Raw genomic sequence first — 16,672 nt, forward strand, 5'->3', positions numbered from 1 at the left:
TAGAACTTTTTCCGACTGCATCTTCTGTATGAATTTTGGCAGCCCTACTCATTTGTTTAGAAGCTCTAACCAGCTCTGAAAAAACATGCAGTAAATTGAGGTTGTAATCCAGCTGCACATATGTAATGCTTCTGATCTTTGTCCTTTTTGAAGGTACTTCAGCTGAGTCTCTTTGTGATGATGTTGTATCTGTCCTCACTGTGCTTTGTGAGAAGCTCCAGGCTGTCATAAAGTGAGTTATTTCAGTTTATAATTTGAATTTATTACCTGGAGACTGGGAGTTTCACTGATACCTGTGGCTGTACTGTTGTAGTTCTGGAATTATGGAGCAAAACTGTGCTTAAATTGTTTATTAAAGGAAGTATTGTTCAACTTGCATTAATTTAACCATCACTTGAGATGAGAAGCTAATTTGCCTTCTTTATGCACTGTTTAGCTTTAAAGGCCTTCCTGTAAATCTAATCCATATGTAGCTTCAATTTCTTCTCTGCCTTGAAAGCAACCATTGTAGAGAGAACAATCACAAGAGACATGGAAAACCCTAAGAGAAATAATATGCAGAATGAATTAATATGTCCTCCTTAGAAAGGTGGCATTTGTCCAATTGAAATAATTTGCATTACCAAAGGGTTCCTTAAATTTAGAAATATCATATACTCTACCTACTTGGAAATGCATGAGCCTAATAGGGCGTTACACTGAGTCTTGTTGGCTGGTACTGTAGGAGTAAATACTTATGAGTTAAAAATTACTTTCTGTGGCATTCTAGCATAGCTTGAGTAATGGTCTATCAAGAAATAAGATTAAAAAGCTGTATTTGTTAGAGGTGGAAACCCTACTAAAGGCAATGCAAACATTATGCAGCAGTTATTAGAAAAATAGAAATAGAACAAGCTCAAGATAATTGAAAGTTTTAAGGGAAAAACAAGTTCTCACTGGACAACATTGTTTCTATATCACTAAAATACAATTTAACTTGCTACCACTGCCAGCTGCAAATCACCTGAGTGTTAGCAAAAAAATGACCTGAAACTATTTTTTTGGAACATACTATACTGTTGTCTCTCTGGTTGGCTTGCATGTCTCTGAAAATTGCCTGTGATGAATTCAGGGAAACGGGAGATACACAAAACAAGCATGTATCAGTACTTCCTTTTATATATTCTACCATTTTCAGGAGCCCTACAGCTTAGGAACTACCAGAGCCAAAGACAGCAGACATCTTTGTGTGCAGTTCTATAGACTTTCCTCCCGTGGGTGTCTCTAATTACAAGAAGCTTTGAAAGGGAAGAGTGCCTTACTTAGCATTATTTAATCAGTGTCAGCATTTGGGAAAACAAAAGCATGTTTCTGAATCTCCTGAAGGAACATTTATAACTTTTCTTAGTGGTATGCCTAATTACAGGACAGTAAATCTTCAGAAGTGTGTACTAACAACAGCAAGTGGCCAAACCAGCTGAAAGATTAATTCTTTGTATCAAATATTGCCCACGTGTGACACTATATACAACTGTCATCTGATAAGTATTGTCCACCAAATGATGACTTTGAATTCCTGATTATGAAATATCAAAACTACCTGACAAAATCACTATAAGTCTTTTAAAAGTTATTTGCAGTCCCAGCTCCTCATAAAACTCTACTGAATTAGAAGAGACTGAGGCACACTGTAGATAAAGTACAATGCAGAATTCAGAGGACTTAAAAGTAGTCACTGAGCCATGATTTACTGCATGCTTGTAAATATGTACCTAGACTGTTAGGATCTCTAATTATGAGCAAAGCATAGTAAAGAATTCTGACTGAATCTGAGGAAAACAAATCCAATTAGGATGACTTATTAAAGAGCTAACTATGAATAAAAATCCTTTCTTTCTTTCAAGGCCAGTTTTGGCATCTCCTTCAAAACATTTTGTTGCCAGCACCTTAACTCTTGAACCTCCGGGTCATTGAAAAGAGGGTTTAGTATGCTATACTGCCTGTTCTAATTTCTTCATCTGAAGATTACTTTAAGTCCTCCATCTAAATTTACAGCCTATTACAATTTGGTTTTGAGGGAGGCACAGCTGTGAGTGATGAGGAAGAGTTCAGGGAGGTGATTTATTTTTTTTGAGATCACTGGTGACTTTAATGACTCTGGACTTTGTGGCAGCAGTGATACGAAAATGCCAGCTATGCCAAGGTGTGCAGGAGTCCAATATTCATTTCTTACATGCAGGAAAACAATTTGGTAGTAAGAGGCATCAGTGCAGTCAAGAGTACAGCAATACCCTGTGCATGCCCATGCAAGTATCAGCAGCAATATGTTGATGATCTGCATGAAGACGCATTGCAATAGAAGCTGTGAGAAAAAAAGGCACTTGTACATGGAGTGTATACATCTTTCCAAATAGGTGTGGATTGTTGTGAGGAAAAGGCAGTCACCTCTAAAATATATAACCAACCAGCAGTTTTAAACCTTGTATAGTTTAGAGTTAGAAATCTAGCTTCAAGCCTTGGGATTCACTGTTTTATGCATGACGTGTGGAACTGGTACTGTTCTGCTTGGGTGGAAGTTCAGCTATCTGAACAAAAGGAATTCAGGCAGTGACTGAAGAGCAGACATTTCTCATTCCTTAATTTCAGTTAAGATAAATCCATTCTTTACAGCTTCCTTCACCTACCATCATACATCAGAAAATACATTCCTCTAATTCTCATCTCAGACTAAAAAACAGTGATTTTAAATCCTAGTGTTTTTAGGAGTGAAAACCAGTATGTGAATGTGATAGGCATGGGGGAGTCCTTTCATAAGGCAAATGTCAGCCTTGCTTGTCTCCTGAATCCAATGGCTAATTCTAAGAGTACAAGCATATTTCTAGGTACAAGCATATTGTATGTACAAATGTGGCAATTCCAGGTGTCCACAGGATCTTTTGTGTCTTTCTCATGAAGCTCACTTTGTGTAGATGGTTTTGACAGAGTAACTGGCAAGGCCCTGAAAGATAACCATGTCATTATGTGACTTTCTGCCTATAGACACTGACTTTTGACTATGTGGCTGTACCAAGAAAAGAGAAAAAATAACCAGAAGACAGCAGCCTAAATGCCATTCAGATTGCCTGAAGAAACTACCCAATAGTCCAAAATCTTCCAGTTTTCTCCTTTTCCTCTGTTTAAGGGTTCCTTTCACCTCAAGTTTTTAGGTTGAATTTGAATAATTATTTTTGTTTTCTTCTTCCTTTCTTTTCACATAGAGTTTACTTCTGTTAAGTAGTGGACCAATGCATGTGGTCAGTACAACATAAATAGGATGATAAAGGTGATCATACCATTGTAAATAGGAAAAAATAGGAAAGAAGCAAATTAAATCACTACTGTAGATTGTGGTATAATTTTCAAATGAACTAATGTAATTATTTTAGAAAATTAAATAATCTGTGCTTAAATGTGACATGAATGGCGTCCTTCCTCTTTGCCAGTGACAATCGGCAACTTCAGCTCCTTTACTTGGAGTGCATCCTCTCCATGTTAAACAGCTCCTCTCCCAGCATGCACCAGCACAAAGGATTCACTGATCTAATATGGTGAGTACATCTGAAGACTAATGCAAATACTCAGCTGGTAAGTATAAAAGGACCTTCTCCCCCAGCCATACAAACTTGTAATAAATCTCCAGATGTGAGCAGACCTTGCTGTTAATCAACTATCAGTTTGTCCTGTGCCTTATATAAGACTGGTTAGAACCTCATGCTCAGCTAGCACATTAAATCCCTGTATGAACTATCACTGTAACGAAGTCTAATACATTTAACCAAAACAGAAAACCTCTTACGCTTTCTGTAATAGTTTGGATTTGTGTGTGGCATTAAACACACGTGTATCCTGTTTAATGTAGAAGGGTGCTGTAGAGATTCTTACCAGTCCAATTCAGTAATACAGGAAGATAAGCGAAATTAATGCTAGATGGTGTGCTGGTGACCAAAAATGTTTATAACCTGCATCGTGTAAGGGCTGAGACAAAATGGTCTTCCCAGTACTTCCACTTTATCAAGAAATTATTTTTTCAATACTCTTCATCAGAAAGGCCTGACGTCTTTAGTGTTCATATCTACCTCCAAATTGTTTGATATCATCACCTCAAAGAACCTGAAATAATCCTTGTCCCTCTTTTTGTTTGCAGTAGTGCTTTTTTTGATAGCATATAGATAATTAAGTAATAGTAATAAAGTAAGAATGTAACTAATCTGCAGTTCCTTGTAGTCCATGGCCATCCTGTGACCTTGGCAGGTGATTGTGTAAAGTAAAGATGTATGTGACAGTTAACGGCAAATATGTTTCTTTTGCTTTTATCCTGTATTTTGAAATGGAAGTATTTGACTTGGACTCAGTTTTAAGTATGCAACATGTAGAGGCACCTGTAACTTCCCTTGCTGTCAGGAAAATCAGGGGCTGCTGGACTAGAAAGTTTTCACGTTGATAACATTTGGCAGTGTTGCACAGGGACCCTGTACTGAGGCCCCTGGCAGCACCTAATGTAAAAGCAGAATTCTCTCTTTCATTGCAAACTCATTTCATAGAATCATGGAATCATAGAATAGTTAGGTTTGGAAAGGACCTTAAGATCATCTAGTTCCAACCTCCTTGCCATGATTTTTCAGATATGATGGACAGTGATGATTTCAGAAGATTCTGCCCTTGAATATCACCCAGCCGTTTGATTATGCTTATGTGTCTGACTGTGGGGCTATTCCGTTACCAAGGTCACTGAAATAAACTTCATTAAAAGAAAACACTTCTTATTTTATTTTAAATTTACATAATTTTGATGACCCACTGTATGCTGCAAATCTACAGATGTTTATATCTGTAACTATATATCATGAGGGCAAGATATCAGAGGCAGGACTTATTAACCTGCCAAGGAATATGCGTCCTCCAGCTACATGCTTAAGATGAAGTGGGGGAAAAATGTTCTAAGACCTGAAACAGTGTAAACTGCAAGCATCATTTTGAATACATGGAAGTATAACTACACAGTAATCCATTAGCTGTCTAGTGAAGCTGTGAAATCAGACTAATAACTGCTTTTGTTCTTTAAGGAGGTGTTACCTGCATGCATACAACTTTCTGGCTGGCACTTTGTAGTCAGTTCTCAACAGAAGATAAAGAAGGAAGCAGAAAGGAAGATTAAGTTCTGTACTTTTGACAGTGCTCTCTATAGTTTATTACAGAAGCACTTCAGTGGGACAAAGATGTGTGGGGAATGTTGCTGTTGTAACCAGTGATTACACCTGCTTTGAGGGAGCCACATTTCTTATACAGTGGATTGATATGTTCTGAAGTGTACCCGATGGGAGAAAGAAATAAGCAAACTCAAAGTTATCGTTATCTGAGGTCTGATTAAAAGCTGTGTTTCTTTCTGTGACTTTGGGAAGCCAAGCTGTTTCAGCAAACACATTAAGAGAAACAATGAAAGTTCTGTACTGCATAAAAATCTTGAGAAAATAAGATGTACTTATCTATGAAGATAAGTTACTTTTTATGTTAAATCATTACTTGTCATTGGATACTTGCTCTAGCCACCAACTTGTACCTCTGGGGCATGTGGGTGAAAATCAGGTTTGGGACTACATTTTCATGCAGCACTTTGCTTTTTTAATTAGGGTCTTGTAGATTGAAGTAAAATGTCAAGTGCGTGAGTGCAAAGCTGAACAGCTAACAGAGCAAAATGCTGAGCTGGCTTTGGCTCTGGTTCCACAGGAAGAGTGATCTGCTGGCATGGAATCACTAAACTTGAGTGTTAATGGGAAAGACAGTTGAAAAAAGGACAGTGTTTTCAGTGTATAGTGGCTGATGAGAAGTTGCAGTGATTTGAGTTACTGTAGAGATCTTTTATGTTCTCAAAAGCCAGCAAAACAGAGAGGGTGCTTACTAAAATACATGCATGTTCAGTTGAGTGATGGAACATCAGGCTTTCTAGTTAACACAGGCTGGTTTGGGGTTTAAGATCCCAAGGTGGACTGAAGAAGAAACAGTTAGCAATGAAAACTAGCATTTCTACTTTGTGATAGATTGCAGTAAAGGAAAGAGGCAGCCATGATACCCTGTAAATGACAGTGCTGTGCAGCGCCATGAATTTGCAAAATCAGTACAATGTTTATAAAGCACCCAAAAATATTTCCATATGTACTAGCATTCTGGTGCTTAGGAGGTGAAAAAAAGCCTGGCATAATTTGTTATTCTATCTAACCACTGCTGTTGACTGATCATTAAAGCAAGAGCGTGTATCTCGTTTAACCATGGGCTATTTTCAATCTGTTCCTATGAGATTATTTATTTCCAATTACAATCTGCTGCTTTTCTCTTTCTCAGGAAGCAACTGTGTCCAGCCCTAGTAGTAATCCTGGGAAATCCTATTCATGACAAAACTATCACCTCTGCCCACAGCAGCATCTGCCTTGAGGCTGATTCTCCTTCCTCAGGGATCTCTGATCATGGACGGGGTTCAGGTTGTTCCTCCACAGCACCTGCCCTTAGTGGGCCTGTTGCACGAACCATATATTATATTGCAGCAGAACTGATTCGACTGGTGGGATCAGTGGAATCCATGAAGCCTGTGCTGCAGTCTCTCTATCACCGGATATTGCTTTACCCACCACCTCAGCACCGAGTAGAAGCCATCAAAATTATGAAAGAGGTAGGATAATCACACGTGCAAATCCAGACATGTAAAGCAAAATGTTTATTTAATAGTAAATGTTGGTGATGTGTGTCTACCAGTGTATTCCATACCTTAGCACTAGGGATGTTGAGATCACCTTTTCTGAGCAAAGCTGTTACATTGAAGCCCTTCTGACATGCAAAGCCATAATAGCTATATTTATCTCCATAATGCAAGCTGCTATGGCAACTCTGTCAGTCTTCGTTTGTGGTACTGCATGAAGCAGATCTTATGATTGAGTCTAGACTGCTCTTTTGGGTGAGATACAGTATAGTGAACCAGTTCTCAACTTTGTTGGCATCTTTCCCCACTTTCTGCTCTTGCTAGAAGGAGACATTCATCCTCACAGTGTAGTATTCCAGGCATTGAGGTGAATATATGCTTTGATTACATGCCAGGTTTTTGAAATACAGTTTCCTTGAGCTTTATTAGAATAACCACAAGGAGCTGCCAATGTCTTAAGCAGCAATGTCAAGACCTCTTCTGGCCTCCTGCCCACTGCCTCTGACAGCACTAGAACTGGAGCATTGTGAGACTTCTTTAAGCAGCAGCTGAAATGATGGCTGCTTCTATTTCACATGTGAGGCTTTCTTCTCATGGTGTGAAACACAAGGCAACTTACATAATTTGGAGGAACAGTGGTCTCTTATATGATTTTAGTTCTAGCTTGTGCATACCAAGGCTGGTCTGAGTCTGAAGATCTCTCCTAACACCACACAGCCACCCACTGGGTTGTTATCTGAACTGGCAGTCACCCTGGCACGTCATCCTCTAATTTTAAATGATAGCAAGATGAGAAATGAAGTTTTAGGAAAAACTCAGTTTAATGCTGTTTCCTGAAGGACATATCTGTTGCCTCTTTCTGCTCATTAATATGGGCTTGTTGGTAAAGCCCTCTTGTATTTCCTGGTGGGCATTACCAGGATGCCACCCAGCAGGTTGAGTCAGAAGGAATCACTGCAGGATTCCATCATTCTGTAACTGAGTGACTGAAGGGAAAGCCTCCCTTTGGTATATAATACAATTCAATATACTTGCTTTATATTTAGGCATAAAAATTGCCTTGTGCAGTATCAATCGAAATATACTTAGTCAAAAATGTAAAGAGCTGGAGAACATTCTATGTGTGATTCTTGTTGAATATTCTGCTCTTCTCTATCTGCTTTTCTGCCTATAAAGAGAGGAAAGGTAGCTTGCAGAAGGAGAACATCAGTGTGCTGTTTGCTGTGAGAAGTTACAGTACTGCTACCTAGAGATCCAGGGCTTGATAGAACTATGACTCACTTATTGTATTTAAATAATGCTTAGATAATCCTCTAGTAACTTCTGTTCCCTTTCTTTTCAGATACTTGGCAGTCCTCGGCAACTTTGTGATTTAGCAGGGCCCTGCTCTTCTGAGTCAGAATCCAGGAAGAGGTCTATTTCTAAAAGAAAGTCCCATCTGGATCTTCTCAAGCTGTATGCTTTGTTTCCTCCTTTAGCCTCTTCTCTCTTAAACCTATGCACACAAGACACTTACACAGTTGTATCTTCAGAAGCATGCCAAAATATGAGCCAGGGTAATCTCCCTGGTTTAAATAAGCTGTGAAAATGGAAGAAGGGTTTGTTGTCAGTCTAGGCCTGTTTGTAAGATAGATAGGTAGATAACTACCTTCTAGAGTTTGGCAAAATATCCAAATATGTTGGTTTACAGTTGGAAATTCTGGGGTTTGGGTCCCTAACTTTGCAATGACAATTTAAACATGGTCAGGTTGAGCAAGAAGGATTCTCAGTTCTGATCTTTAGATCATATTTTGTAGTAAAATAATTTTCAGGACACAGATTTAAATTTAGCTTCAGCTAGGTGTTGAAGGGTTTTTTTCTTTCAGTGTGTTTGTCTGCAAGGGAAAACATGCTGTGCATGCTGGTAAAATACACGGTAACTGTTTCCCTGGTTGGCACTCTCTTTACAAATGGCTGTGTCCACCTGGGAGACTTAATAATTCTTTTTAATGCTAGTTGTCTTTCTCAGGAGTGTCTTACAGCATAATTTTGCTTCTTTTTTTCCCTGGTTATGGTTATAGAGGGATGGTGTTGGATGATAGTGATGTGTTCACTACATGTGCTGTATCACTGAAATAAACTCTGTTTAATTGTAGTATCATGGATGGGATGACAGAAGCGTGCATCAAAGGTGGTATTGAAGCATGTTATGCTTCAGTGTCCTGCGTCTTTGCCCTGCTTGGAGCATTAGATGAGCTGAGCCAAGGGAGGGGTCTTAGTGAAGAGCAGATCCAGCTGCTGCTTCGACGCTTAGAAGAATTGAAGGATGGGACCGAGACGAGCAGGGACTCCATGGAGATCAATGATGCTGACTTCAGGTGGCAGAGGCGCATCCTGTCCTCAGAAAATCCTGCCTGGGAATCAGCAAATGAGAAAAGTCCTGATATTAGCATTAGTGTTACCACAGACACTGGTCAGACCACTTTGGAAGGGGATATGGGACAGACAACTCCAGAGGATAATCCAGGAAGTCAAAAAAACTCACTGCCGTCTCCAGCTGCACGTGAAAGCAGAGAGATTCATTATAGAGAACCGGAATCAGAAACCATTGACCAGCCAGATGTTGTTCAGAGAAGCCACACCATAGTCTATCCAGATATAACTAACTTCTTATCAGTTGATTCCAAGACCCGGTCATATGGATCCAGATACAGTGAAAGTAACTTCAGTGTAGATGACCAAGACCTTTCTAGGACTGAATTTGATTCATGTGATCAGTATTCCATGGCAGCAGAGAAGGACTCAGGCAGGTCAGATGTCTCAGACATAGGCTCTGACAATTGCTCCCTGGCTGATGAGGAGCAGACACCACGGGATTGTCCAGGACACAGGTCCCTACGTACTGCTGCTCTGTCCCTGAAACTGCTGAAAAACCAAGAAGCAGACCAGCACAGTGCACAGCTGTTCATCCAGTCACTTGAAGCTCTTCTTCCTCAGCTTATATCTCTTCCCAGCATAGAGGAGGTGGATGGAGCACTTCAGAGCTTTTCTTCAACATTCTGCTCAGGTTTGCAAGCAAGTATTTACTGTCTAACCAGCATGCACACTGTGACAGCACTGTACACAGATTCTTGTGTAGGATTTTATCTTCAGGGAATATAACCAGAATAAGGAGGTTTGTGCACGACAAAGCACATTCCTCCACAGCAGCACACTTCATTTAGGGCAAAGCAAATGGAATATGCAGGTACTGATTCAAAGGGATGTCAGTCCATTGACTCTTAACAGGCTCTGGATTATGTCCACGGTCAACAGAGAAATGGAATTTTCTGTATTAAGATACCTCTTTATAGGTTTGCAGAGATCTGTTGAGAAGATGTGCACGTGATGCCATTAAAGAGAGGCTGAGCCATCACCTATTTTGAAAGAGGTTTAACTACCTTAGTACATCACTGTATTGATATTAGTAATGCCAGCCTTGCAAAGAAGGTGATAAAAATTCCACAGCAGTAAGCTCTTGAAAGGATAAGAAAAGAGGAACAACTCTCTTCTTCACTCTTTTGTTTTTCTTAATACTGCTATTCAATATAACAGGAACTGCAAAGCTTGAAGTCTAGACCAAGTGAAAAGTAATTAAAAATCTTACCTTTTAAGAGATTAAATTCCTGCAATTCTTTTAGGGTTAGAACCTTTGGGATATTGATTTGGTCAATCATACAGAAAAATGCCATGCAAAGCTTAATTTGTCCTGTTGATAAAATGTGCATAAATTTGTGTGTATATATATATATATTTAGAATGGCTTATTTTTCCTGACAGTGGCCAAATTGGAAATGTTTGTTAGAATGTATTTCTCTGTTTCTTTAACTTAATTCACCACAATTGCCTTTCCTGTTGCTCCTCTCCTAATCATTGCTTCATTCATTTGTGCTCTCTCACACACATTAAACTCATACAGAGTAAGAAAAGATGCCTCCCATCATCATACAGCATAATTTAAATATGAAGCTAAGTGAATATGCTAATATTCTTGACACCTTGTCTAAATACTGCCCAAATAAGCCCTAAATCAGGAAGATAACATTCTTAAGAAACACTGGCCATCTTATGTCACTAATTCATATTCATTACATTCCTAATTGAGGTACTCAAAAGCATCCTTTCTGCCACAAGGGATTTCCTTTTCCTGAAAAAGATCAATCTTGAGGTTATGACAAAAAAACAGAACTCTAGTTCAAACTTTGGTGCATCTGTTCCCTCATCTATGAATGAGTATACCACTTCTTTTCTCTTTTGCTTGTCAAATCCTAAAACATTTTAAAGGAATGTTTTAAAGAGTTGGAATAGGTAGACATTACAGACTTCTAGATCTTAAGACTAAACATGGCTTTTGTTGTCACTCACTATGACTAATACAGCAAGAAAGGTGAAAGAATATAACTCAATTTCTGCATTAAGTGTATAAGTTCTGGTTTGTACATCAGGCCGAAGCCTGAGTCTGAAGACCTGTAGGGAGAGACTTGCTGAAACACATGCCTGGGGGTAGGAGCTCCCCCTGGAGAGTTTCGAGATACCAGTCTGATCTGCAGGCAACGACTGAGTCCTCACTTCAGGACTCCTTTATTATCACCAACAGTTCAAGGCATAAATTATAGAATGAAGTTAGAGGAACTGGTCATATTAATTTTATGTACAACATCTATTTGTCTATGATTCCTGAAGAATACATTAGGAAATCTGAGTATTAGTTGAGATTGAAGTGGGAAAAGAGACAGTGCAGTTCTGAGAGCAGTCAGAAACTGTATTTTTGTGTTTCTGAGAGACCTTGTTTAACTTGCTTTGTTTAATTTTTCAAATTTTCTTACAATTTGAGGGGGGGGGAATACATTAGCTACAATTAAGTAGTCTTTCCTACAAATTAGGTCCTTAAATAGTACTTTAATATTATAATTTCATGGAATTGAAAGGTGGCGAAAGGAAGTTGGACTTTGAGGCATTAGTATAAGCATGGAAAGCTTCATGTCAGCCAAGCAGAGCTGTAGTGAAATTAAGATTTGGAAGTCACTTGGTTAAAAGCCTTCCTAATCTACAGTTTTCGTCTTTCCTCAGAAAGTTCCTTCTTGTTGCTAGATAAAACCAATGCCAAAAAATTTCTTAGTGACACTGGAGTGTGATGTCTGTCTCAAAAATTACAGCATTTTCTAAAAGTCTCAACATTATCTTAACTTGCACAAAGCATTAAGTTTGCATTTTTTCAGAATCTCCTTTACCTGGCCAATTTAGATGAACTGTTGTCTCTGTTGAGATACTGTGCCAACCTCATTGTTTATTATAGCTGACAGATTTTTATAATTGATATAGAATATAATCAATATTCTCTTAATTCAGACATAACTATTCTCATGAACTGCAGCGTCAAGGGGATTAATTTGAAAACTGTGTGCCATTGTGCGAATAATCATAGCAAACATTTTTAGTACCTCCTTTCAGTTTTGATTGCATAGCTTTGAGCAGCAAGGTTTTTATGTTGGTAAGCATCATTGCAAGTTCACACATTATCTAATCTGCTTTTCAGATCTCAGCATCTCTTAAATGTAGCTGTTTACCATCCCATATGTTAAAGGAAATTAGGCACTGTATTTTTCCCAAATGCTTTTGGGTGCTCAAATACATACCCACTGTGCAGTAGCCACTTTTATGTGCAGTTGTACACCTTCCTTTTGAATTGTAGTCTTGGATAGGAGGTTGCACACATTTTTAAATATTTTAATGCAAAATAAAGTGGGTTGTTTTTTTTTTCTTTTACCTACCTCCCTCCCTTGAAGCTTTTATTACTCTAGCAGATTCCAGTCCTCAAGGTAGATATTTGAGAGATGAAATATCAAATCAATTCTAGCTACATCAATATCATGATCCTTCATCCAACAAAGTATTAATATGCATCTTTGCCTGCAGTGGTGAAGGGGCTACTCACAGGCTACTTACAAGCACTTAGCTGCAGTTTGGTACTAGGGAAAGTTTCTCTGTCAACATTTACCATAAGAAATCTATCCCAAGCACACGCCAGCCCATCTAGGTCTGGTTTGTGGCCAGCCCTATCACCCCTCTTCCACAAAGGTTGCTCCTTGAACAGCTATTCATTGTTTAGACCCACCCTGGAACAGTTACTCTCTTTCTAAATCCACCCTCAAACAGTTACTCACCTTATCCACGCCCCCAAAGTGACGACAGTGGAAAGTCCGAGAAGGCAGCAGCACAGAGCTTTCAAACCCTCACGAGGCAAGAAAAACATTTGCTTCTTTTCTGTGTTTGGATTTTTATTTACTTGTTTTTTTTTATGTTAATGGTTTGTTGTAGTCTGTTGAAGAAGAGACATGAGCTTTATGGTGGGAGGAATATATTCACAGTAAACCACTGCAGCAGCTGACAAATGACACAGCTTTGCTTCACCATATAACTAACCTTGGAAGCTGGTTTTTTCTTTCATTGTTGTTTCATTTCAAATGTTCCTCTAGGTTAAAGCTTATTTCTTAATCTTCCGTAATTGACATGGTATGAATGGGTTTCACAATTGATGTGAAACCCATGAAATATTGTGGGTCATGTGGGAAGTCTAGTGTTTCTAGGTGTTTTCATGGCTCAAACTACAGATCATGGAAATTCAATTAGGTATTGCTCATACTTGGTTTATGTTTTTCTACAGCTAACTCAGAGGAAAATGTATGTGCTGTCCATCCTACCTGGGAAGAAGGGATTGGACCACTAGGCATGGTTCTAGGCTATCATTTCATACAAATAGTATTTGCAGGAATACTGAGTGCTTACAGGTGGCTTATTGTCTGACAGAGCTGCAAGTGCTCAACTATCTAGAAAGCAGGTCTTGTATGAACTGAACAGGGGTTGGAGTTGTAATGAGTTCCAGCCAACTTGGCCCCAAATATTTATTCACATACCTGGAGAGGCCATAGAGAGAATGATGATTACAGCCTGATTCTGCAAGGTGCTGAGCACTCCAGTCTCTGTCCAACAACTCACTTAGCTAAGGCAGATTTACTGGGGGGTTAAAAGGGCTGTCACGCTCATTAGCACTGTTTGGTGCAATGTATGCTCAGTTAAGTACTGCAGGCTTTGCCTCTGCTTGTTCTCACCTCACCTTTCCAGTTAGCATTGCAGATATATTTTGCCCTTTGCTTTGTACCTGGCAGTCATCCTAATGAATGCTGGTGCTCCTTGTGTATTTCAAATTTAGCATGTTGCTTTGCTGGACTGTGACTGGAGTGTTCAGTTTGTCTTTTGCGGCACTGTGTTCTAGATGGACTATTTATTTTTCTGTCCCCTGTTCTAGTACATTTAGTAGAGTAATTTCTACTCATGATTCATTAACTGTTCTAGCAATCTATTGCTGCTGAAATGCTAGGGTTGGTTTCTGATCTTCTTTTTTCCAGGCAAAATCTGTGTAAAATGTGAGAGCTCACATGGTGTTTTTGTTAGGTATGATGCACTCACCAGGATTTGAGGGAAACCTAAATTTCAGCTTCCAGACTCTGATGAATGCAGACAGTCTCTACATGGTCTCACATTACACTCTGCTGCTCAACCTAAAATTGGCCAACTCTGATTACTACAGGAAGAAACCTGCCCAAGCCCCTGTGTTGCTGGTGAGTTGGAGAATATCAGAAAACTGTTAAAAATCCCCAAATTTGTTTTGCTTCTTTTCACGTAAGACAGCCCATGCAGAAAGCCTTCAGGTGTCTTGCTAAGTTGAGAAATAATAATTGCAAATGAAGTGTTTTCCAGGCTGCTTATGAATCATGAATGATAAATGTCATGCATCTGAATTACACAGCTTCTCTATAATCGGGGGGGGGGGGGGGGGGGAGGAAAGGGGAAAATGAGTGCTGCTTTCCTGATTGTCATTAAAGTAGCAGTCATTTTGATGGACACTCTGTCTTCAGATCTTCATTAGCATCATGATACAGCAAGCATTGTTTGTGCACATTATCACAGGACATACTTTCACCTGGCAACTACTTTTGAGCATAATGACAAATTTGTTGCTTAATACTCAGTGTGTATTTACATGTGTCATGGTTTAAGCCCATCCGGTAACTCAGAACCACACACCTGCTCACTCACTCCCCTCCTTCCCCTTCCTTTCCTCCTCTCCTGGAAGGATGGGAGGAGAACCAAGAGAATATGACTTCCACAGGTTGAGATAAGAACAGTCCAGTAACTAAGGTATAACACAAACCACTGCTGCTACCAACAATAATAATAATGATAAGGGAAATAACAAGGGAAGAGAATACAATTGCTCACCACCCACTGACCGATACCCAGCCCAACCCAAGCAGAGATCTAGCCCTTCTGGGTAACTGCTCCTAGTTTATATACTGGGCATGATGTGCTGTGGTATGGAATATCTCTTTGGCTAGTTTCGGTCAGGTGTCCTGTCTCTGCTTCCTCCCAGCTTCCCGTCCTCCCTGGAAAAGCCTAAGACTCAGAAAAGTCCTTGGTCAGAGTAAACATTACTTAGCAGCAACTAAAAATATCGGTGTTATCAGCACTGTTCCCAGGCTGAAAGTCAAAACCACAGCACTGCACCAGCTACTAGGAAGGAAAAATGACTTCTACTGCTGAACATAGGACAATACAGATGAAGACATGAGAAGTTAGAGTGAAAAATAATTAGGACTTTTAATATGACCTGATGATTTTTGTGGCACCTGCTATTCCTCAGGTCCTTGGGCTTTCTAAATATTGTTTTCAGGGTTGCAGGAGTTATAAAACATGAACCTATGTTTTGCAACTACGTTGTCCAAGAGAAGTTGTTTCAGAGTTCTAAAAATTAAAAAAAATGTTGGTATATGGAACAACAACAAAAAAAAGAAAAGAGAAAAAAGATCTGTCAAAATACACCATTATTGCTGAGCTTCCAATCTAAGAGGATTTATATTCTGGAAGTTCTCAAGAACAAGTGGGGTTTAACATCATCATTAGTTCTGCTGTGTTCTTCAGCAGCTGCAACAGCAAATCTGTGACTTAGAACCTTCTCTAGGGGTAGCACTGTGCACAACAGACCTGAACATGAGCTAGTTATCTTTGAAAATAGTTCAGATATCTAGTTGGACCCCAGTTCGTCTGTGATGATTGTTCAGTGTAGAAGGCCCTGATTCCTGGACAGGCAGCAATAACTACCACAGCTTCTTTTTATGGGAAATGAGATCCTACCCTTACCTTGTGAAAATAGTAAGAGCTCAGAATATCCCATTGTCACCATGCAAGAAATGTCGTTATGAATTACATCTTGCATGAAATGCAGTAAGAGAAGGGAAAGTTTCTTATTCACATCATTCTCCACTGTAGACACATTGCAGTCCTCAGTTGGTTCTTTTTGCATAATTTCATTTCTACTCCTGCATGCCATTACACTCAGGAGTAGATCTAGGGGCTGAAGGTCATGCCATAGAGCTTAGTGTTGTCTTACATCTGGTTTTTATGGTTCTCTGCAGAAGGAATTCATGAAGCAGGTCCAGTCCAGTGGAGTGTTGATGGTATTTTCCCAGGCCTGGGTTGAAGAACTGTACCACCAGGTACTAGAAAGGAACATGCTTGGGGAAGCTGGATACTGGGGAAGCCCTGAAGAGCACAGCCTTCCACTTATCACCATGCTGACCGGTCAGTAATATGTTATGTTGGCAAGGCTAACTTCCAAACATGTGCCCAAAGCCACCTACAAAACCCCACTGCTTCACTGCATTACATACAGAACAGCATGTCATCAATGCAACACATGGTGTATCATGAACATATTGGTAAAGAAGGAATCAGACTTAGCTGTGGCAAGTACTTAAGTATTTGTTTTCCATCACACAAAGCTTTTGAAGTGTGGGTTTAAAAACAATCTATCCCTGGGAGACAGGGAGAGTAGGTTTGTTCATTGAACCAGAATCTTGTCAGCCTCAGTTCTGGTAGACTTGGTAGTTG

The 16,672-nt window shown here is 39.5% G+C and overlaps 1 protein-coding gene across 1 annotated transcript in view; it reads left to right on the forward strand.

Moving 5' to 3' along the window:
• ARFGEF3 (ARFGEF family member 3) overlaps positions 1–16,672 on the forward strand; it is an 85,833-nt gene that overhangs the window by 40,831 nt on the left and 28,330 nt on the right. Inside the window, exons 8-14 of the mRNA XM_005154771.3 lie at positions 154–232; positions 3,462–3,566; positions 6,355–6,679; positions 8,049–8,161; positions 8,842–9,752; positions 14,177–14,343; positions 16,198–16,363. Coding sequence (XP_005154828.1) covers positions 154–232; positions 3,462–3,566; positions 6,355–6,679; positions 8,049–8,161; positions 8,842–9,752; positions 14,177–14,343; positions 16,198–16,363 — 1,866 coding nt within the window. The remainder of the gene's footprint in view (positions 1–153; positions 233–3,461; positions 3,567–6,354; positions 6,680–8,048; positions 8,162–8,841; positions 9,753–14,176; positions 14,344–16,197; positions 16,364–16,672) is intronic.

Source organism: Melopsittacus undulatus, chromosome 3 (genome assembly GCF_012275295.1).
Source record: "Melopsittacus undulatus isolate bMelUnd1 chromosome 3, bMelUnd1.mat.Z, whole genome shotgun sequence".
Lineage (NCBI taxonomy): Eukaryota > Metazoa > Chordata > Aves > Psittaciformes > Psittaculidae > Melopsittacus > Melopsittacus undulatus.